General features: G+C 42.0%; 1 protein-coding gene across 1 annotated transcript; it reads right to left on the reverse strand.

The window, feature by feature from the left end:
• Positions 1-12,716: 12,716 nt before the first annotated feature.
• Positions 12,717-16,314, reverse strand: LOC147897898 (pectate lyase-like). Its single transcript, XM_087380446.1, has 5 exons — positions 16,277-16,314; positions 13,529-14,111; positions 13,262-13,365; positions 13,026-13,155; positions 12,717-12,920 (listed from the first exon to the last, which is right to left on the reverse strand). Exons 1-5 carry the CDS (start codon positions 16,285-16,287, stop codon positions 12,717-12,719), a joined length of 1,032 nt encoding a protein of 343 aa, XP_087236572.1. The 5' UTR covers positions 16,288-16,314.
• Between the last annotated feature and the right edge of the window lie 8,325 nt (positions 16,315-24,639).

The following is a 24,639-nucleotide window of genomic DNA, read 5'->3' on the forward strand; positions in this document are numbered from 1 at the left end:
GTCTTCACATGTATGAGATCAATCTTTGTTGATAACACCATCTCTCTGATGAAATTGGTAGTGTACCTCAATATGCTTGGTTCTAGCATGATAAACCAAATTACTTGCCAATTGTACACTACTCATGTCACCACAATAAAGTATGACTAGTTTTTCCACATGCAGTCCCAAATCCTACAAAAGCTTCCAAAGCCAAGAAACCTCACATGCAACCAATGCTGCATCTCTATACTCTGCTTCTGTACTAGACAATGCCACTGTGGGTTTCTTTTTACTACTCCAACTCACCACTGGCTCCTACAAGCCACATCTTTCTCTCAATCATTTTCTAGCTATCTTCACGATCGTTAAGCTTCTCTATCACAACACCATAATTAAACTCGCCATAGGCTTGTTTTTCAAAGTTTACCGGGCTATCAGATTTGAGAATGGTAGAGTAGAACTTTGGATTAGACATTTTGGATAAATCTTTCCGTCATACCATAAGTCGATATGTTGTAAACCTTCTCTCCTCATGTTTTCTCTTTGCATGATGCCTATGTGTTGTCATTTTGGAAGAGGTGCATATACTTCAACTAAATTAATATGCAGATCGTGTTGCCATCTCTTGTTGGCTTGTTCTGTAAAGTTGTAGTTCGGTGTTGCCATTTTGAGCGTAGTGTTTTTTCATTACTTCACAATTTCATTACTCTTTTATAAGGCAAAGATGCGTCTCTCCCATCCAATGATGTCCCAGCAACTGCCGTGCGAGTGTAGTGCTCAAACAAATGTAGAAATAGACTACCAAGAGTGAATGCATAACCACTGGTGGATCTCCTGTCATAGGCACATCCTACCCAATCTGCATCTGTGTATCCAACCAGTTCTATATCCTTTCCATACTCATAGAAGAGTCCATACTGATATGTTGCCTTGACATAGCGCAAATCCTGCTCACTACATCCAAGTGAGGCTTCTGTGGCTTCTGCATAAGCTAACTAATGAGTCCCATAGCATATGCCAAATCAGGCATGGTAATAATCAGATAAATCAAGCTTCCAATCATCTGCCTATACATGGTAATGTCATCAATCTCAGCTCCAGAATCAGCCATCATTTTCAAGTTTTGATCCAGGGGGATATCCATTGGTTTGCAATCCTTCATGCCAAACCTCTCCAGCATATTCAAGGCATACTACCTCTGCATAAGCCAAATGCCATCAGGTATTCTCAACACCTCTATGCCAAGAAATAACTTCAAGTCCCCTAGATCCTTCATATCAAACTCCATTTTCAGCTTACTCTTAATTTCAGCAATGCCATCATCATCACTACCAGTCAGAATCAGATCATCAACATAAATCACAATCACAACATATCCAGCAATTGTCTTCTTTGTGAATAGTGAATGATCAGCCTTCCCAATTGCAAAACCAAGCTCCTGTAGTATCTACTGATCCTTTCATTCCATGCTCTAGGTTCTTGCTTCAGCCCATAGAGAGCTTTCTTCAACCTGCAAACATAGTTGGGATAGTCAGGGTGCACATAACCCTCAAGCTGAACCATATAGACTTCCTCCAGCAAGTCATTGAGGGGGAGTGTTGGGAATCAAGCTCTCAGTTATTGTTCCTATTGTGTGAGTAGGTGAATAAGGTGAGTCACACTGACTCAACCATAGTTAGTTCTTATCTACTATGTATGGGTGTGACCTTAGTAGTGTTCAATTGTATTGTGTGGGGTGAATATGAGCTGATTGTGGAGGAGACTATTGCTCCCTCTTGGTTGCTTCCTATATCTCTCCTCTTGTTTTTCTTAATACCCTTCAGGTCCCAAATCCGCTGCATCCAAAGGCAAGGCAAAGACCAAAAAGTCCACTGCCCAAGTAGAAAATGAGAAGGAAATCGAGGATAAAGAAACCTACGGCAAGTGCCAACACACTACAAGGCCTATACTGTTCAGTATTGTAAGATCTTATACAAATAGGCCAGAAGAACCCAAGAGGATGGTTGTTCTCAAGGATACGATGGACCGGCCGTGGTTAAGGAAGTAAACTTAGCCCTAGAAGGCTAGGACCCACAACCCGTATTTGTCACCAATGACCTCACTTCCAATGAGGAGAATGCCTTAATAGCTCTCCTATGGGAATTTAAGGATTGCATGGCGTGGAAGTACATGGACATGAAGGGAGTACCTACTACAGTAGTGCAGCATACAATCCCCATGATGGATGATGCCAGGCCAGTGCGAATTAATTGTTTATCTGCTTCTTACCTACTCTTGCTTTTGTTTTTTGTTTTTTATTTTTTATCTTTGTGTTTGTGTCTACGTTTGTCCAATCCCCCCAAATTAGACATGGGATCACGCCGCACATCTGACAAGTATGGAAACCCTCGTAGGAGGAGACATCATGATCTCTACTCTCCAGATGACTTTGATTCTACTCAGGCATCACCTTAGCGGCCTACCCCTACAACTATCCCTGGCCCGCCAACTCCTCTTGGATGTAGCACTGTGACTATCCCTCGGTGAACTCCTTTGCTCTAGTAGTAGCCGATGGCTTTGTCAGGAGTCTGGAATGAGTTTGTCACACAAATGATCGATGCAGAGGCAGTGAGATTCTTCTCTCTACTATCCAAGAGGACCTGAGCAAATCCCTCTCCTACAATATCGACAGCTAGACCTATTGTCTAGCCATCCCCTCTAGCCCCTTCGACTGAGGGGTCATCACTTGGGCATGCCCATCATAAGGGAAGGAAGAGTAGGAAGGGTGGCTTATGTTGTGCTGACTCTGGAGATGTAGACGAGTTAGCACACTCACATCCCTATAGGTCTCCACTTGGTCCCGAGACCTAGTATCAGTCAGGTCCCTTGCCCTCTCCTACTCCCACTGCTACTCCTTGCTTCGTAAGTGCTCGCAGAGTAACACCACTGACTCTGACTCTGCCACTACCATGAGTCTTCCTTACTTGGTTGAGGACCTGTCCTATGAAATCATGGTTGCTAGAGAGATAATAGAAAATAAAAAGGGCTCAGCAATGATGGCCACCATGACTCGGCAGTTGATGAGCCACCACTTCAAAAGCGGCATAGCTACTGACTGGTGGTACCAAGATGACCAAACGAAGTAGGCAGTCATTGATGAATTGAAAAGACAATTTCCTAACCCCCCAAATTGGGATTTCAATTCGGATTACATGAAAGAGTGCATGGGGGTCCTCTTGAAGCATTGTAGGTTAACCTTGCATACTTTCATTGCAAAGGGGAAGGCTAAACCTAGCTGGGTAGACAAAGTTGACTGGAAGTTTTTCAAGAAGCAATATAGGGACCACATCCCGAACTGTTCGAGGGTCAAAGGAGGGCTGCGAGGAAACGGTTAGACTCCATTGGTACTTTGCACTTTGGTGCAGGTGGATAGTTGGCATTCGAGGCAACCGTGGTAAGTCTACTTCTTCTCATTTAATGTATTGTTCTATTTATTTTACTACATATTTCATGCACTTTATCTAACTCTCATAAATTGGGCCCACAACAAGTTGTGATGGGTTGCCTTCCCACAGAAAAAAAGACAAGATGCAAGTTTCACATAGGAATAAAGCCGCGTTTTATTGAGCAAGAGACGCGGGGAGTGATGGTCAATTGGGCTGAGGTCGTTGCTCGCACGATATAAGTCTACTCCTACTTGTAATCTCACTTTTAAACTGTTTTGTTCTTTAAGTTTCAATCTAATTTCCAATTAATATGGTTTCACTCTTAGAATCAAAGCTCGAACGTCCCATCAGGCCAGGGATCAGGCCGATGTGATGAGGACGAGGACGACGATTCAGATGAGCTATAGTAGTAGTACTATTAGCAGTAGTTTGCATATAATTGGCCATGTATATGCTTTTGTATGTCAGCTTGTTTGAGCGATTTTGTATCACCCTTTTTGAAAGGGTAATTTTATAACAAACAATGTTATATATCTTGAACATGTATATGCTTCTATCGCTCAGCTCATTTGAGCGATTTTGTATCACCCTTTTCACAAGGGAAATTTTGTAACAAACAACATTCTTTTGTATTTACTAAAAAAAATTATTAGGGGGGCAAAACAGGGCTTGTGGTGGCCCTTTTTAGTCCCACTAATGTTTTTTTAAAGCTTTTGTTAATCGTCGCTATATAGCAATGTTTACCAGTGTTGCTATATAGCGACATTTACCAATGTCACTATATAGCGATGTTTATTAGTATCACTATATAGTGACGCTTATATAGCGCCTGCTCTTTTTCAAAACTAATAGCGACATAAATACTGACCTTTGCGCCCATCAAAAAAAACTTTTTAGTGTAAAGAAGGTCGGTATTTTCATTAGAAAAGGGCCTGTGCCTTGTAGTGCAAATCTGTTTTATCATAGAAGAAATAAAAAAATCACCTATAAAATAGATCTAACACGATTCTAAAAAGTTATAGTAAGCAGCATGTTTATAAATGTAGAATAGATGTAATTTTTTACCTTCCAAATGGATGATAGGTGTTTGAAAGTAAGTATAAATGAGAATAAAATTTATAGTAGATTCAAATATTTTCCTTTTGAAAGGATGGTAAACGTTTGAAATTAGACCATAACAAGTATAACTACCTAACAAATGTGGTGATAAGATTAATAGTTGGTTTGTTTTACATGGTCATATCTTTATGTGACATTTTAATCATATTTATAGGTAAATCAGGATATCCAAACATATGATATTTCTTAAAACATTCAAAATCATCTATAAGAGCATTAAGGATTTACTACTCTAAATCATTCTCAAGAGGCTTGCTAAAAAAATATGTAGTCATAGAAAATGAATTCAAGAAGAGGGGTCTTTTAAATACATTAGTCTGCAAAAAATAATTATTTATATAAACAATTTACATATTTAGCTCAACTTGAATTTCATAATTTAGGATATAAAAATGTAAGTAGGTTGTCTTTAACTACCCCTTGATTGTATGTGCTGGATATTTCCATATAGTGACCCTCTTGATAGAGCATATGCATTGAAGGACTATTTTTTATACTTCTTATTTATAGATTCCAAGGCTTGCTAATTCCTTGGTGAAAGCCTCCTTTTGTAAATAAACAAATACAAATCCTTGCTCAAAGTTTCAAATTAAAAATTGACATTCTTAATGTCCATGCTCGTAACAATTCATGTCGTAACATAGGGATAAATTTCATATATGTATATCTAGATTTATTCTTATGCGAAGGACTTTGATTTACGTATTGTAGTTAATATTTTACGGATTAGGAAGACCGTTGATCTTAACATAACTTGGGAAGGATTTTTCATTGATAGTTTTTTGAAGAAGTTAACAAAAATGTACAATGCATATGGGTGTGCTCGGTATGAGCAATTTTGGTAGAGACTTGTTCTTCAATGTCTAAAAGCTATCTTCTAGTAGCACTATCATGTATAGGCCAATGTATTAACTAATGCACAACCTTTAAATGAATACTACATAATGAGTTGTCTTATAAACTACTACTGTTTAAGATGTAAGCATAATATTTGTGATTATTATCACTGGTTTAATAATAGATTGTCTATGTCCTCTTCAGAAATAATTTCCATAGAATTTAATCAACACATCAAAGGTGTCTTCCTCATCCACCTCTTTTGGATCACTTTTGGATCATGATCTTTACATCTTAAAGAAACACTAGACTTCTTTATGTCATTTTAAATCATATATTCTTTACAACTTGAAGAAAACCCTAGATTCCCGCAAGAACAATTAGCACCTCCATGATGCCCAATTCAATGTCAAATTTAAATTCAAATTTTTATTTTGGCTATCAGTACCAAAGAGGAGTTGAAATGATGGAGCCATGATGTATGATTTTTTCTTCCCATGCTAAAAACTACCCCATGAGTTCTTGGCCATTTAGGCTTGGCCATTTCAAGTACATTAGTTTTTTCATGAGAGAATGAATTTTTTCCCATACATTTCATGTTTCTAATACTCAGTATACCAATCTCATTTTTGCATGATGTATGGTTTTTTTCCCATGTCTATAAAATTGCAGTAATGCTAGGAAAATATATCACAACAACACAAAGCAACTATAGACGCGCAAAATAGCGGGCGCGTCTATAGGCGTTGCTTTAGTAGAGGAATTACGGGCACGTCTAAATGCGTGTCTATAAGCTCGTCTATTTGCGCATAAATTACTGTGTCTACATTCGTGTCTAACCTGAGAAAATACGGGCCTGTCTAACATTGCGTTTATTAGCGCATCTATTTGCATGTGTATTAGCACGTTTATTTGTGCGTTTACACTAAGAATCAGACACACATTTAGATGCATAGATAGACGCAAACCAAAGAATACAGAAAGTGAGATTTTGGTGTACATCATTGCTTTCCAAACATTGCCCATGATTACCAAAGCACATAATTTTTTGCAAGCCCACATATACAAGAATTAAGTGAGATGAAGAGAATGAGACAATATGTAAAATAGTTTTGCCAATATCAATTATGGGGCTACGGTTCTCAATCTCATCCTCAATGAGATCAACCCTTGCCAAACTATCTACTTCAAAATCCAAACAAGTGTTTAGATCTACAAATACATTCAACCCACTACTACTTGTGCCACTCATGTGCTCATCGAAATCAGCATCTCGAATGGTACGCTCGTCCTCACGGGTAATGGCCTCAATATCTATATCTCCTATCTCATGATCATCCTCCTCTCTCGTATCACAGTCATCATCACGTCCATGGCCATGATCATCCTCCATATGCTCCATATTAGTAAATGTACTATACATCACTTTGGAACGTGGCATAATAGGTATGACATGCCACCATCTATTATTATCCACCATTGGTTGATAGACAACCTAATTCAAACACAAATACAATCATGTTACTTTTCTTGCATCGAATATTTAAAAGCGAGTATTTTTATATGTGTGCACAGTACCTGTTCACATTGTTGCGGTAGTACTAGTGTGTCCTTTCTACTTTGCCAAAACTTTGCGGAGTCAATAGTTACAAAGCCACTTGCATGGCGTTTGATTGTTGCATTAGGGCCTCTTTCCACCACGTCCTTAAACCACTTTACATCCAAAACATACACAAAGAAGCGTCGAAAGTCAAGCATAATAATATCTTGGATTATGCCACAATAATCATCCATGGCTCCATTGGCTCCCTCAAAGCTAGCAATGACGCCGCAATCTTGTGTGTTTCTCTTATCATCAATCCGTTGTGTTCGAAAATGCTTGCCCTCACACCATATAGCATTGAACATAGTCCACTACACCAAGAAAAAATCAATTAAATAAGCAATCTAAATTATAAAAAGCTCCTAACTTATGCATAACATTCTATATACCGACCTTGCTCATGCATCCCCTAGCATACTCCCATTCTTCCATTGTGATATGCATCCCCTCGTCTTTCTCTGCTTTCTCCATTTCATCAAGTAGCCAATCCACATGAATATCCTTTGGAAGTGCTCTTAGATGCTGAGGGTATGGCACACGAGATCCGTGGTGTGTACGAAAGAGGGCCCTTTCTTCTTGTCTTCTTGCCTTTGCATCCTCGTATCTTGTCACCCATCTTTTCATCACTTCACTATTAAGCACACAAAAGAGGTTAATACTATTATGCAACTCCATGTGTATTACTTTGTTGCATCCTTTCCCTTGAGGCACAATAGAGGTCATCCTTAGGTCTTCATCATCTCTCCATAGTCGTGGGAGAGAGCTATCCACATCAACAAGAAACTCAGAAATATATACAAGTGACTCTTGTACCAACCAACCCTCGGCCATGCTACCTTCGAGTCTTGCATTTTGTCTCACGAAGCCCTTCAAGGTCTTCATGAAGCGCTCGAGGAAGAACAACCATCGTGCATGTATAGTACCGCATATAGCAATCTCATCCCCCAAATGCACTATGAGATGTAGTTGGCTTGTGAGAAAAGAACATGGAAATGTCTCCTCCACTAAACAAACCGCCTCCACTGACATAACTCGAGCATTCTCAAGCATGGTGGGATCTATTTCCTTTGAGCTCACGCTCTGTTAGATGAGCAATTAGATGCTCTGTTAGATGCGTCTATAGACGCACAAATCAGACGCATCTATAGACACGCTCTGACAGTAAGCCTCTCTTTTCTTCCCCTTTCTTCTCAGCTCATCAGTAATAGATTTTTTTCCTTTTTTCCAGTTCAACATGTGGCCAGAAAGCGCTTCCAGCTTACCTGATCCCCAGGAATCTATTTGGAAGGACTTATATAACCTTTTAGGGCACCCTCCTACTCCTGTGGAGTTATACAAGTATATGACGGGTACTCTAAACACTCCCCAGGAGCCGGCACTACAGACTCCAAGCCACCCCACACCACCTGAGATCACCCCAGCAGAGTCAGCACAGCCGTCTTATGTCCCTTCTTATGCCCCTTCCCCTGTACCGTCTTATGCCCCTTCCCCTATGCCGTCTTATGTCCCTTCTGCCATCCCATCTTATGCCCCTTCCCCCATGCCATCAGGAGGTCCTTCTGTCTCGGCGAGCCGTCGACATACTCCTGTGCCGTCGAGACTCAGTTCTCCAGCTACGAGTGGTCAGTGTAGTCCCGTGCAGTCCCCAGCTACGAGTGGCCAGCGTACGAGCTCGACACGACAGGGTAGCAGGCGTAGTAGCAGGGAGAGCAGTGGGGGATGCATCGCACAGTGCTTTGGGCCATGTGGCGGTGGGGAGGATGATGATTCAGATGATTTAGACGTGCCTCTGGGTGATGGTACGATTTATTATGACATCACTCAGATGGGAGGCATCTTGATGGATGCGCGGGGGAAGGACATCATGGCCTTCATGCGCTCTGTAATTGCTAACAATTACAGAGATTGCTTTATCCACTACAAAGACCACCCAAAGAGGTTGGCCGATGAGACCCTCGCTACTGTTCGGTCTAGGTATCCTAACCCCCCCAATCGCCAGTTCACAGATAAATGGGGAAAGTCAAAGATTGTTACGATACTTAGCAATAAAAGATCTTCGCTTAAGAGGCAGGCACTAGCAGAGCTTGCCAGGCTTGAGGCAGGTCAACCACCAAGGGGCCTGCCCCACACCACTCACAAGCGTGAGTGGAAGAAGGCAATGAAGTCAGCGAGGGAGGACCCCAGTCTGCAGCACGTGGAGGCACGGAGGATCCAAATGGAGGAATATGGAAGCGCGCATTTTGGAGTAGGGGGTGTTGAATCATGGGAGGCCCAGTTTGTAAGTATCGATCTGAAATTATATTGCTTATGTAGTTTATTAGGAGGTTGTTTCTTTGTACTAATCCCTCTGCAAAGTGTGTCGCATTCATGCAGCTTGAGATCATGGGCAAATACCCTACTCCTGTGGAGACAGCCTACCACCGCCACTATCGCAGAGGAGATACATGGAGGCACTTCTATGATGACGGGTTGATTACTGAGGAGCAGTATACCTGAGCTACTGGAGCGGCCCCCCAGGTATTTGAAAGTAATTAAATAATGCCAAAATTATAAGTAAAGTTTTGATTTTTCATACATTGATATATGTTGTCCTTTGTTTACAGGCGCGTGCACAAAACGATGAGGAAGAGGAGGAAGGAGGCACAGAAGGGAGCGTGGAAGGGAGCGAGGACATGGAGAACATAGATTAGTCGTATAAGTAGTGCTAGCTACTCTTTTTTGTACTCAAAGCCACTGGCTTGGCTTTGTGCCTCTTGTATATACACTCCTCTTATTTTTTGTACTTAAAGCCACATGACATGGCTTAGCTTCGTGCTATATGTATATACAAGCTCTTTTTGAGCTTTCAATTTTATTGCGTTTTGGAGTTGTAATGTTTTATTTGGAATTGTAATTAAAATGCGGTTGGCTGTAAGAATTGAATTACACAATGTGGATATGGGATTCTTGTAACTATATAGCATACACAACATACACAGTATTTTGTAAAATCTTTAAAAAAAATAAATAAAGCACGTCTATCAGTGCGTTTAAAAACACGTTTATATACACGTCTGTCTGTTCGAATTGCATCTATATGTGCATCTATAAACGCGTTTATAAGCACGTCTATTTATGCATCTAGCTGCGCGTCTATACGCATGTGTGTCTGATATATAGACGCGCAATTAGACATGGGTCTCCAGATGCGAAAATAGACGTGCAAATAGACGCGCCTGTAAGTTTTTTATTTAGTTCATGAAACGCGTCTGTGCGCTCGTCTATGGGTGCTTTGTCTTGTTGTGTATGGGTAAGTAAATTCTCAAAATATTTTTTGTGGAGAGCTTTTCTTTTACACCTATAAAAGAATACTTTTATGTCCTAAAGTGCTGCTAAGATGGTGGTAATTAGTGTTATTTGTTGGTCACATGCAATCAGAAGTGCTTTTGAAATCATCTAAAATACCTTTATTTCTAGAGAGTATTTCTCCAAATGAAAGAAAAAAACTTGAAAATCTACCTTATATTGCCAGAAAGTATTTGGGAAGGGAGGGGGAGGGGGTTGTCGTTGTGATTAATTGGTAATTGAGGGGAGGGGTCCCTTCCCTCTTATATACGAGGGTAAGAATTTAAAAACCTTTTACAATAATTCTGGCATAAAGTATTAAAGTCTTCATGAAATGTAGTAGAAAGACACTTTAAGTGGGTAAAGGATGCCTTGAGTTCATATCTCCCTTTTGCATGAACTTTTAAAGCTATCCACCTTTAACCTTAGCTTAATTGTGTTATCACCATATGGGCCACCTAAGAAATCAATGAAACTTCTGCATTGAAAAATAAAGTCCTACAAGCTATATTAATGGAACTATTTGTGGAGAAAGGCCCGTTACAATAAGTAGATTGGAAGAATGTATCAGCAAACTAATAGTTACCAAGAACAAAGTCAAAACATTACGATATTCTAAGTATTATCATGCTCTCTCCAAAGCATAATACCCATGGACTAAGTTGAAGAAATTCTATAAACATATTAAGATATATATAGTTTCAAGCTACTAAAATATTACTTTTACTATATTAGAGCTATATTAGAAAGATATTCAAGGTTGTGATGCCAAAGTCATGCACCTTGAGTGTTTAGTAGCTAATAAACAACTAGACATAATACTTTCAATGGCTCCTTTTATAGCCTTGTGTGCATATTAACCAATAAGAATACTGTTATACTCTTGATGAGCCAACCAAATGGTTATGGATCATCCTTTTTCAATGCTAGAATATAAAATGATTTTCAAATATAACTTGGAAAAGTTATTTTAGAGTCTTATTTGAAGATTTAAAGAATATTAAACTTTGTGAGCACTTTGTACACCTTGTTACTTTTTTCAAGGTTAATGTGATAGAAGAAAGAAAGTCCATAAAGCAAAACTAGTGGTGCAAAAATTTGCAAAATATTAAAATTTTCATAGAGCACGCTTCTATTTAAAAAGGCATATATAGTTTTATTAGGATTATCTTTTAGTTCTTGAAGGAAAACTCATTTGATTAAACTTAGACCTAAATAAAAAATCCATTTCCTTTAAATCTCTTAAGGAGCCACACATTGATGAACTTAAGGCCAAGAATAGTGTCTCTTTAGGGGCTATACAAACCCACCTACCTCTATCTGTGGACATTTTCTTATTTGAAGCTTTTAATAAGATTAAACTTTGTGGGCATTTTGTACCCCTTGTCACTTTTACAAACTTCATAGACTAGAAGAAAGAAAAAACTTAAAGATTACCTAGGTGTGCAAAATATTAAAAAAGAGCCCTTGTATTTTAAGTAGACATATATGTTTACACATATAATTTTATTAGGATTATCTTTTAGTCTCGAGGGTTCACCTCCCAGAATTTTAGTGTATCAGGTGCATTGAAAAGGAGGGGTATTTTAATTCCATTTTTGGATAAAATTTAACTAGATTATAATAACAGAAGGTGTTTTTAAACTCAACTCTAGAAAAAAATCAGTTAGTTCATAAGTAAAGAGGGGTGATTTTATTGGAGGAAATATTTTAATTAAGGAGTTTTTTAAATATCCCTTTAACGCACGTGATACCTAGGGTTTCTTAGTAGTACACCCCCCAAGCTTTTAGTCCATGAAGAAAAGGCTCACTTGATTAAAATAGGACATGAACCAAAGATTCCTTTTCCAGATCCCTTAAGGAGCCAAAAATGTGATGAACCTAAGGCCAAGGCTAGTGTCTCTTGAGGGGTTAATTAGACAAACCTATCTGCTTGTCTCTTATCTATTGTTCATGAGAAGATTTTGCTTGTCTCTTATCTATTGTTCATGAGAAGATTTTCCGTTATGGTATAAGCATGATTCGTTCTCCTTAAGATCTTGCAAGAGAAGTGATAATAAATTGGTGATATGGTTAGAACATGCAAGCTTCATGTAGAGAGAGTATGTAGAAGATGTGAAGGAAGAGTATGCAAGAGAACTTTGAATTTTAGCATGCCGGAGTGCAAAATATAATCCATTCACACACATGAGAACCCATTTGTGGTAAGATAGCTTGGAAAATTTTAGTGACCATCGACAAGCTGTTTAACTTGCAAAGTAAAACATGTTTAAGAATAGATTAGCCTCCCAACACACGAGCACCAAGGTGCGATCAGGTTGCAAAGAGCACCACTATCGAGAGGGTGCCAACCAATGGAGGATTGTGCAATACAAGCTTACTAGTCTCTTGATCTCATCTCTGATTGCGCAGATCTGAGATTCATCTTAACAAGAAGAGCCTCTCTCGCAGGCCAGTGCCCCTGCCTCGGCTGTCATCGCAGGCACAAACGTGCTCGTCACTCCCAGCCCATATCGATCCTTGCTGATCCCGCTTCCTGATTCAACAAAATACGCTCCATTCAAGAACGTGTCGTCGATCGACCTCCATTTCCATCCCGACCATCCGCCCGAGCAATCTCTCTTTGTTACCTGCACAGCATGCAGCAACAACAACGCGTTGCCTTTAATTTGTTTTCAGTCGATCAGATGAGTTGCTCAAAGCAGCATCAGTCAAAACGCTCGATCTCTGCTTACCTCTTTCGTACCCCCCGCCAAGTAGCGGTTCCCCTCACTTATGATGGTTGGATCGGCGCTTCCACCGATTGCATACATGCTCCACTCGTAATAGTCGTTATTGACGATATGAAAGTAGCCGAATCGGCAGCTGCGACATTGGGTAACATGCATGTTTGATTAGCTACCTTCGTTGAATCTGGCGTGATCGCACTTCGCAAAGAGCAATGAAGCTACAGAACTAGAGAATATACTACCGAGGCATGCGCTGCACAAGACCGGGGCCGAATCGATTGAAAGCCACAGTCACTCGCATCGCCTTGTCAGCCGTGTACGCATCGTTGTGCCCGAGTAGCATTGCCTGCAAGCATGAGGATGGAACTTCATCAATTGGCATCTAGTACAGCTCTTAAAACAGATGGTCTGCAACTGATTGCAGCTGTGCAATGCTGAGAGAACCAAATGGTACCTACCTGGAAACTGTTACACATTCCAAAGACCAAACAAAGCAGACAACGGTTTACCTCATCATGGTAAGTGAACACATTGTTGGAAATAGTTATGGCAGTAGATGCATGAATCACATCGATCAGGCCGTCGTAACAGGCAGACAATGAGTTGTGGTCGATCCATATGTTCTTCGCCCCGAAAACAGAAATACCATCCCCATCAGATCCTCGTCTGTGACCTATGTGCGCGGTCGAGCTCCTCACCATACCAGGTGTTCCCTGCTTACAGTTATGAATGTGCATACCGTGAATGATGACGTTGGTCACGTATTGAAGGGTGATGCAAGGCCCGTAGGCGATGTGCACATTGGCGCCTCTGCCATCTATGGTCTTATCGCTTGTTACGATGAGCTCGTTCTTGAGCGTTATGGTCATATCTCTGGCAAAGTAGATCCAAAGTGGAGTGAGCTGAATCACTCCGTAGCGGAGCGTTCCCAATCGAGGAGTTTTGGGATCATCACTTGGGTCCGTGACGACGTAAAATCTCCCGCCCTTTCCACCTGTAGTCTGGCTTCCGAAGCCAATCGCGCAGTCGGCAAGCTTCATGCGGTCTTGTGCCCAATTGGGGTCGCCCCTCCAGCAGCTGTCGATGGTGTTGAAGAAATGCCGCCCATACCCATTATACAGCTGTCTTCTATAGGAGGAATTGTTGCGGCTGCAAAAGAGATGAGCCGAGTTAGCTTCTCAAAGTTACGGAAAATACTAAACAATCAAGCGGAAGAGTCTCGTACAATCACCTGTTTAATCCAGCGTCCTGCTGGATGGTGGAGTTGGGTGGAGGAGGCAGGAGGTCCTGGGAGGCGTTGAGAGGAAGCGCGAAGGTGGAGGGTGGGAGGAGAAAGAGGAAAAAGAGAGAAGCAAAGAGGGAGAAGTGGGATGAAGGCGGCATGGTGATGGGATGGGGGATGGAGGAGGAGGAAGGAAGTTGGTGCGGTGAGGCTTAGAAGCGAAGAAGACGAATTTAAAGGGCGTGCATGAATGCAAGAGTGGTGCATGGGTCGTGCGGGGAAGATGGACGGCGCTGATTGTGGGGAGGCCACCACCATCTTGCCTCAACTTGCTTGCACTTTTCTATAAGTCAACATGTCTTGATTTTTGTCCGACACAAGACAGAGTATCAAACCTTGCCATCGCCCTATGAGCTTCATCTCATGTGGTGCACTTCCTATCAAAATCGCCATTAGCATGTGTCTCTCTATTGAGAGTCTCATGTGTAAATTTTTTGTATGCACATATAGAGAAACTACCTGACTATAAACTAACCAGACAATAGCAAGCCCGACCAAATGGCGTATGTGTTTAAGCATTCCCTTCTTGCGAACACCTCAGCACACAAATAAGAAAAAAAAAAATTTAGAATATGCAAAAGCAAAAGAAAACACAAAACTTGAAATGAGAAACATATATATATAAATATGTATATATTTTATATAACCACACATAGTATGGGCGGGGAGGCGGCGCGCTTCCTTCCCTAAATAGTTATAATCTGAGGGAACGGGCCCTTCCCCATGCGCTGAGGTTATAATCACTGAGAATATTAGCGCCGACATTGAGTATCGCGAATATGTAAGAGAATGATATATTACCTAAATCTCAATGAGTGTATATGTATTCTAACTCGAGCATCGACCAAATTCTTGTCATGATTTCTTCCATCGTTTATCCTGTCTCTACCTCCAAAGTGATTTCTAGATGTGAGCAATGTTGGAGAGAGAAGGCGAAAGAGCCAACATCAGCTAGATGATCCAAAGAAGTTGAAGTTTGCGAAATATATAGATTTAGAGGCCTTTCAAAAGCGCTCATGCCTTCCATGAAGAGCTTTTCATCCAAAAGCATTCTTTTCATTCAAAAGCATACTTTTCATCAAGTGTTGTAGGCCTTCATATCAAAATTAAATCCAAGGCTAGGCTTGTATTAGGACACGTGCACAACAAGACAAAGCACCCATAGACGCGCGCACAGACGCATTTCATGAACTAAATAAAAAACTTACGGGTGCGTCTATTTGCGCGTCAGGAGACCCGCGTCTAATTGCGCGTCTATATATCAGACTTACGCACGTATAGACGCACTGATACAGGCGTATATAGACGCGCCTATAAATGCATTGAGAGACGCACATATAGACGCAAGTCGAACAGACAGACGCGAATATAAACGCGGTTTTAAACGCATTGATAGACGCGCCTTTTTTTTAAAAAATTTTACAGAATACTGTGTATGTTGTGTATGCTATATAGTTACAAGAATCCCATATCCACATTCTGTAATTCAATTCGTACAGCCAACCTCATTTTAATTACAATTCCAAATAAAACGCAATAAAATTGAAAGCTCAAAAAGTGCTTGTATATACATATAGCACGAAGCTAAGCCACGTCATGTGGCTCCAAGTACAAAAAATAAGGAAGCTAAGCCATGTCATGTGGCTTCAAGTACAAAAAATAAGAGGAGTCTATATACAAGAGGCACGAAGCCAAGCCAATGGCTTTAAGTACAAAAAAGAATAGTAGCACTACTTCTACGACTAATCCTCGCTGCCTTCCACGCTCCCTTCTGCGCTGCCTTCTGCGCTGCCTTCTGCACCTCCTTCCTCGTCTTCCTCGTCGTCTTGTGCAGGGGCGCCCTGTAAACAAGGGACAACATATATCAATGTATGAAAAATCAAATCTTTACTTATAATTTTGGCATTATTTAATTACTTTCAAATACCTGGGGGGCCTGTCCAGTAGCTCGGGTATACTGCTCCTCAGTAATCAACCCGTCATCATAGAAGTGCCTCCATGTATCTCCTCTGCGATGGTGGCGGTGGTAGGCTGTCTCCACTGGAGTAGGGTATCTGCCCACGATCTCAAGCTGCATGACCGCGATACACTTTGTGGAGGGATTAGTACAAAGAAACAACCAACCTCCTAATAAACTACATAAGCAATATAATTTGAGATCGATACTTACAAATTGGGCCTCCCATGATTCAACACCCCCTGCTCCAAAATGCGCGCTCCCATACTCCTCCATCTGGATCCTCCGTGCCTCCACGTGCTGCAGACTAGGCTCCTCCCTCGCTGACTTCATTGCCTTCTTCCACTCATGCTTCTGAGCGGTGTGGGGCGGGCCTCTTGGAGGTTGACCTGCCTCAAGTCTGGCAAGCTCCGCTAGTGCCTGCCTCTTAAGGGAAGATCTTTTATTCCTAAGTATCGTAACAATCTTTGACTTCCCCCATTTATCTGTGAACTGGCGATTGGGGGGGTTAGGATACCTAGAGCGAACAGTAGCAAAAGCAATCTCTGTAATTGTTAGCAATTACAGAGCGCATGAAGGCCATTATGTCCTTCCCTCGCGCATCCATCAAGATGCCTCCTGTCTGGGTGATGTCATAATAAATCGTACCATCACCCAGAGGCACGTCTAAATCATCTGAATCATCATCCTCCTCACCGCCACATGGCCCAAAGCAGCATCCGCCACCGCTCTCCCTGCTACTACGCCTGCTACCATGTCGTGTCGAGCTCGTACGCTGGCCACTCGTAGCTGGGGACTGCGCGGGACTACGCTGACCACTCGTAGCTGGAGAACCGAGTCTCGACGGCTGGGGAGTACGTCGACGGCTCACTGAGGCAGAAGGACCTCCTGAAGGCATGGGGGAAGGGGCATAAGACGGGATGGCAGAAGGGACATAAGACGGCATGGGGGAAGGGGCATAAGACGGTACGGGGGAAGGGGCATAAGACGGCTGTGCGGACTCTGCTGGGGTGATCTCAGGCAGTGTGGGGTGGCTCGGAGTCTGTAGTGCCGACTCCTGGGGAGTGTTAAGGGTACCCGTCATGTACCCGTATAACTCCTGGGGATTAGGAGGGTGCCCTAAAATATTATATAAATCCTTCCATATCGATTCACGCGGATCAGGTGAGCTAGAAGCACTTCCTCCCCACATGTTAAACTGGAAAAAAATAAACAAATCTATTACTTTGGGAGCTGAGAAGAAAGGGGGAAAAAAAAAGAGCCTCTGTCAGAGCACGTCTATAGACCCGTCTGATTTGCGCGTTTATAAACGCGTCTAACAGAGCGTTTAACAATTCAAGTATCAGCGCGTCTAACAGTCCGTTCATCAATCCGTCTAACAGAGCGTTAAAAAGCGCGTCTAACATTTCGTTTAAAACTCCGTTTAACAGAGCGTCTGTTTGGGCGTCTATATACGCGTCTGTGAGTGTGTGACAACTCAGACGCGCATGTAGACGCGCCTGTAGACGCGCCTGTAGACGTGCCCTCAGACGCCTCTATACACGCGCTCCGACAGTCGAGAATACTCAAAAGTCGAAAAGGACGTTTCGCCCGACAAAAGAACGTGTCGCTCATACCTAGATGCTGCGTTTCGTGGATGCGAAAAAGTACAAAACTGGAAATAGCAAGCAAGAACAACTTCAAAAGGACTTACTTGGAAAAAGGTATGGAAGGATCTTTCTTTTCCAAACTTGTTTCTTCTCCTTGTTCGTACTCCTCCTCTTCTTTAGGCTTGGAAGCAAGCTGTGTAGGTACGGTCCCTTTGTCTTGAATGAAAGCTTGGAACTGTGTATGGGAGGCTCTCTCTTAAGCTTCGAATCTATAGAAGTGCTAATAAAGAAGGAACAAAGCCGCTCGCGAAGTTTAAGTAGTTAAAAGAAAAGCAAAGCGAGCGGCGCGCCGAAAAGCAGGTTTAAAAGTCGCGGGTATAGTCGCGTTTATTAGCGCGTCTATAGTCGCGTCTGAATACACAGAGTAGACGGGCATTTAGACGCGCAATTAGACGCGACATTAAACGCGACTGTAGACGCGGCGATAGACGCAACACAAAGTTTTTTAAGTTAAGCATTTGAAGAAGAGCAAATTTGGTGGGTTGTTTGTTTGTAGGATGTCTCCATCTTCAACAAGCAGCTCCAGTGAGGATGAATCCCTCCGTATCCACCATCGCGAGATGTGGTTGGAGCAAAAAATCAAATGTCTGTGTGATCGATGTCGAGGAAACATGTATCGTGCACGCAGGATTACGCTCAATCATATCTCAAAGTATGGAGAATGGGATGTGACCGTAAACAGGGTAAGGATTTGTAAGTTAAGGTTGATTGAGATACCTATGGGTGTTCATATGTTTGAGTTATAATGATCCCGTTTTAATTTGATACAGGATGCAGTGCCACACCCGCACATGTTACCCTATGCCCGTCGTGAGGAGGCGAAGCGTCGGCGATATGAGGTGGGATCTTCAGGAGGGACCGTTACGGATGCATGGAGTGATGGTGATAGTAGCCCTCCACCATTACCTCATGAAGCCGTGGAGGAGGAGGTGTTTGATGATATGGTGCGGGATTTATATGTCCATCAAGGGAGGGATAATAGCATGGAGCAGGATGATCTTTTTACCGCAGCATCGACTCCACTGTTTGAGGGGTGCACATTCTCTGTTCTACGTGCCTCCCTTGAGTTACTAAACTTGCAAACCATCTATGGATGGAGCAATGCAAGTTTGAATGCATTACTCAAGTAAGCTTTAAAGTCGATTTTGCAAACATGGTGAATTGTGCGCGTGGGTCAATTACTCGAATGCTTTTCCTCATTTATGGTCTTCACGTGCAGGCTATTGTGTAAAATGCTTCCAAGGGAGAATAAATTACCGACCTCAAGAGATATGGCAAGGCAACATGTGACCTCTCTTGGAGGATTAGATTACAAGCACATCCATGCATGTGTCAACGATTGCGTTTTGTTTCGTGGACTACATAAGGATGCAAGAGAGTGTCCTACTTGTGGAGAGGCAAGATATAGAGCAGATCTCAAAACCTTGGACGTGCCTCGTAAGGTATTGCGACATTTTCCCATAATCCCTCGCATCCAACATATGTTCAAGTGCAAATCTATTGCAGAGCTCATGTCATGGCATTCCTCCCATCGATCAACCGATGGCAAGTGGAGAACTCCCGCGGACTCTCCTGCGTGGAAGCATATTGAAGACACATGGCCAAGCTTCAAGGAAGAACCTAGGAGCTTGAGACTTGGATTGCGTATGGACGGTGTGAACCCATTTGGTCTCAAAAGCACGTCTTACAGTGTATGGCCAGTGGTATTGGTGAATTACAATCTTCCACCCTCTATGGCTATTAAGAAAGGACATGTCATGCTGTCCCTTCTAATTCCAGGGAAACATAAAGTCAAAAACCCTGATGTCTATTTGGAGCCTTTGATTGATGAGCTAGAGATACTTTGGAGAGGTATCGAGGTGCATGATGTGAGCAGGCCTCCCTCGTCACGAGACTTCAACTGCAAAGCAGTCTTGATGTGGACGATGCATGACTTCCCAGGCTATGGCGAGTGTTCAGGTAAGCATTGCATTTTTTAATTATGAATAGGCAAGGACGTGGCACCCTAAACCCACCTTCCACTCTTAATTGCATCTATTGTTTCAGGTCTCACTACATCGGGTTACCATGCATGTCCTGTTTGTGGTCCTTCGCTAGTTGCCTCACGGGCAGACGCATTGAATAAGGTCATCTATGAGAATCACCATCGATTTCTCCCACCTGATCATCCTAGATATGTTGCCCCTTGGAATGAAGTCCTCCCACAATCACTCACCGCGGGAGATTGGATGAGAATTTGTTGGGACGGTTCCATGACTCCTCCACCACTTGGCATGAGCCGGTAAGGATTTGTAACTATTGGCTCGAAGTAAAGATTGGCTATGTTGGTTGAAAGTGAGGATTGCACGCTAACACTTTATTTTGTTTAGATACTCCATCTTTTATCGTTTACCATATTGGTCCCACCTCAAGATCAATCACCTGCTCGATCCCATGCATATCTTCAAGAATGTGGCATCTACCATTTGGGAGCATTTGAATGGGGCACGAGATTCGGCAGGCATAAGGGAGGATCTACGTACCACAGGGAGGATGCGTGAAGCTTGGCCTCAAGAGAGACCAAATGGGCGTGTTTTTTTACCTCGTGCACCGTGGATGTTATCAAAGCTAGAGATGGCGACGGTGAAGCGCGCTATTACTACAATTCGTACTCCCACTGGATGCATGAGGTGTTTGAAGGGAGCCTTTACAAAGAGCAAGAAAAGAGGTGTAGAGCAATTATATGGCTTGAAATCTCATGATTGGCACAAGATGCTCCAAGTAAGTATTTTATATGCATAATATCTTTTTCCTTTCAAATTTGTGAGTGAATAGCTATAAGCAACTAATCAACCACCTCCTCGCGGGTTCAGTTTATACTACCTACTAGCATTTCACGTAGTGCATCAAAGGACGTGAAAGATTGTATTTACAAGATGGGCGAGCTTGTGAAGTATGTGAGCTCAAAGGAAATAGATCCCACCACGCTTGAGAATGCTCGAGTTATGTCAGTGGAGGCGGTTTGTTTAGTGGAGGAGACATTTCCACGTTCTATTCTCACAAGCCAACTACATCTCATAGTGCATTTGGTGGATGAGATTGCTATATGCGGTACTATACATGCACGATGGTTGTTCTTCCTCGAGCGCTTCATGAAGACCTTGAAGGGCTTCGTGAGACAAAATGCAAGACCCGAAGGTAGCATGGCCGAGGGTTGGTTGGTACAAGAGTCACTTGTATATATTTCTGAGTTTCTTGTTGATGTGGATAGCTCTCTCCCACGACTATGGAGAGATGATGAAGACCTAAGGATGACCTCTATTGTGCCTCAAGGAAAAGGATGCAACAAAGTAATAGACACAGAGTTGCGTAATAGTATCAACCTCTTTTGCGTGCTTAATAGTGATGTGATGAAAAGATGGGTGACAAGATACGAGGATGCAAAGGCAAGAAGACAAGAAGAAAGGGCCCTCTTTCGTACACACCACGGATCTCGTGTGCCATACCCTCAACGTCTAAGAGCACTTCCAAAGGATATTCATGAGGATTGGCTACTTGATGAAATGGAGAAAGCAGAGAAAGACGAGGGGATGCATATCACAATGGAAGAATGGGAGTATGCTAGGGGATGCATGAGCAAGGTCGGTATATAGAATGTTATGCATAAGTTAGGAGGTTTTTATAATTTAGATTGCTTATTTAATTGATTTTTTCTTGGTGTAGTGCACTATGTTCAATGCTATATGGTGTGAGGGCAAGCATTTTCGAACACAACGGATTGATGATAAGAGAAACACACAAGATTGCGGCGTCATTGCTAGCTTTGAGGGAGCCAATGGAGTCATGGATGATTATTGTGGCATAATCCAAGATATCATTATGCTTGACTTTCGACGCTTCTTTGTGTATGTTTTGGATGTAAAGTGGTTTAAGGACGTGGTGGAAAGAGGCCCTAATGCAACAATCAAACGCCATGCAAGTGGCTTTGTAACTATTGACTCCACAAAGTTTTGGCAAAGTAGGAAGGACACACTAATACTACCGCAACAATGTGAACAGGTACTGTGCACACACATAAAAATACTCGCTTTTAAATATTTGATGCAAGAAAAGTAACATGATTGTATTTGTGTTTGAATTAGGTTGTCTATCAACCAATGGTGGATAATAATAGGTGGTGGCATGTCATACCTATTATGCCACGTTCCAAAGTGATGTATAGTACATTTACTAATATGGAGCATATGGAGGATGATCATGGCCATGAACGTGATGATGACCGTGATACAAGAGAGGAGGATGATCATGAGATAGGAGATATAGATATTGAGGCCGGCATTACCCGTGAGGACGAGCCTACCATTGGAGATCTTGATTTCGATGAGCACATGAGTGGCACAAGTAGTAGTGGGTTGAATGTATTTGTAGATCTAAACACTTGTTTGGATTTTGAAGTAGATAGTTTGGCAAGGGTTGATCTCATTGAGGATGAGATTGAACCGTAGTCCCACAATTGATATTGGCAAAACTATTTTACATATTGTCTCATTCTCCTCATTTCCCTTAATTCTTGTATATGTGGGCTTGCAAAAAATTATGTGCTTTGGTAATCATGGGCAATGTTTGGAAAGCAATGATGTACACCAAAATCTCACTTTCTGTATTCTCTAGAGCACGTCTATTTACGCGTCTAAATGCGCGTCTGAGTCTTGGCATGTTATCATAGATATCTCCTCGATGATGATTGTGTCTGCAGTGAGCAGTGCTAAGTATCACGATCATCTGATTTGGCAAGCGAACTCCGAAACATGTTCTTTTTTGAAAGGGATAATTGATGATGCATCGTTGTCGCGAGGCAACTCAAGCGTATTGCTGCAACACCGGTCGTCGCTGATAGAACTATAGACTTTTCGTGTAGAACATGATTATATGTATTAATGTACTTGATCATGAAAGTCTTTCTTGAGCCTGGTGTCCCGTAAACAATCTACAGCCCTGCTACTTTCTTGAAAAGGTTATTGTAAATAACTCTTTGATCGTCAGTCAAGGTGGAATTCTCCATGCCCTTGAAATCATCTAGTAGTTGCAAAATCCTTATTCAGCTCGTGTCGAGTGTGTTGTCACTTGCATCTTCACAAATGCTGAGCGAAGTATGATCAAGGGCACGTAACAGGGTCTTTTGTAAGATCATGTTTATCAGTTGTTGTTGCTTCTAGTCAACAAGCATATGAATCTTACAGTAAGTGGAAACAAGTGCCTCGATGTCTTGTTCTATTTGGATAATTCCATGCATGTGGCATTCGAGAAAGTAGGTTCTTGTTCGATTGCTTGTTGAGATTAGCTCACATTCATTTCAGAAAGGGATTCTCTTTAGCAGCTCATTAAAGAAGAAGCCCTCGAAGTGGTGGGCAAGATGATAGTCTGTGAAGCGTACGAGTCATGCGCTTGGGTATACATAGTTCCTAAACGAGTCCTTCATCGCACTGTGGGTTGTTCCGTGCTTTCGATCCTTCTGTGGTGTGAATGATTCCCGATACTGATAAAAAGTGAGCTACTCTAGTGTGCTCGGATAGCCATAGTATGTGTCGATGGGATGCGTTGTTGTGACACACTAACTTCGCAAGTACCTTTGATGAAGGTTAGGTGGTGAGGAGTCACCTGAATATACGGCCTCGCTACGATGGATAGTCGGCACTTGCAAACACGTCAATGCCACTTCAGTTGGTGACATTGGTTTTGATAACACATATGCTAAAATCATCTTTAGCTTCAATGGATCTATTGTGTCAAGGCCCAGACGTTTCACATCTTCTATATTCAAATTTAGCCTCCCAACAGGCATAGTTTTCATGGCGTACTTCAGTAAAGTAGTATGAGAGACCCGTGTCAGTGATCCTTTGGATGTTCATGTGTCCTTGCCACAATAGTAGGATTTCAGCATGGTACGGTATGATATTTTGGTGATGTTGGTTCGAGCGATAATACAACCACCTATGTGTCCTCGGATCCAAAGACGGTTTCATTTCTGGATGGTTGTCAAAGGGAAAACCATATTTGCATTTGCCTAAAATTTGTCGATCGGTTTGGCAAGCATTGCTGCGTCTATGTGTTTGCTTTCTTTGCACAAGATTTCGTAACTTCAGCTCCGAGGAAAGTTGCGAAAGTTGTAAAGCTTGATCTTCTTCATATGGAACATGAGCATCTATCTCGTTCGTAACTTAATCAACATCATCATCTGTATCCATAGCATAATGTGTGCATGAAGGGATCCACGGCTCTGTATTTCATATCTGATTAAGTAATGCTTCACCTTGCCCAACAAGCCATTGTTGCTCAAGATATATTGTTGTAGGAACTTTTGGAACCTGAGGTGGAAAATCATGGCACATTCGATAGGGCAATCTCGCCAAGTGAACTGTGGGTTGTATTGCTTCACAAGTTGTTCAAGGTCGTCAAACAACCATCATGTCTCAGTAACCTCATCGACCGTTAATGTTAAGAGAACTGCGGGCTGTATTGCTTCACAAGTTGTTTAAGGTCGTCAAACAACCATCATGTCTCAGTAACCTCATCACCGTCAATGTTAAGTGAACTATGGGCTGTATTGCTTCACAAGTTGTTTGAGGTCGTCAAACAACCATCATGTCTCAGTAATCTCATCGGTTGTCAATGTTAAGAATATGTGTGGCAAGCCCCATTCATTGACCATCATCATTAGATCCTTTAGGTTTCTTTGATACCAAGATGGAGACC

Source organism: Dipteris shenzhenensis, chromosome 10 (genome assembly GCF_047967505.1).
Source record: "Dipteris shenzhenensis isolate YYH24624 ecotype China chromosome 10, Dip_SZ_1.0, whole genome shotgun sequence".
Lineage (NCBI taxonomy): Eukaryota > Viridiplantae > Streptophyta > Polypodiopsida > Gleicheniales > Dipteridaceae > Dipteris > Dipteris shenzhenensis.

What these genes read in the sequence shown, in the direction of transcription:
- LOC147897898 (XM_087380446.1), bottom strand. An exon ending in CTTGTGCAGCGCATGCCTCG is followed by an intron (nt 13,156 to 13,261) that starts GTAGTATATTCT and finishes CCAATGTCGCAG; the next exon opens with CTGCCGATTCGGCTACTTTC. An exon ending in TGGCGGGGGGTACGAAAGAG is followed by an intron (nt 12,921 to 13,025) that starts GTAAGCAGAGAT and finishes CATGCTGTGCAG; the next exon opens with GTAACAAAGAGAGATTGCTC.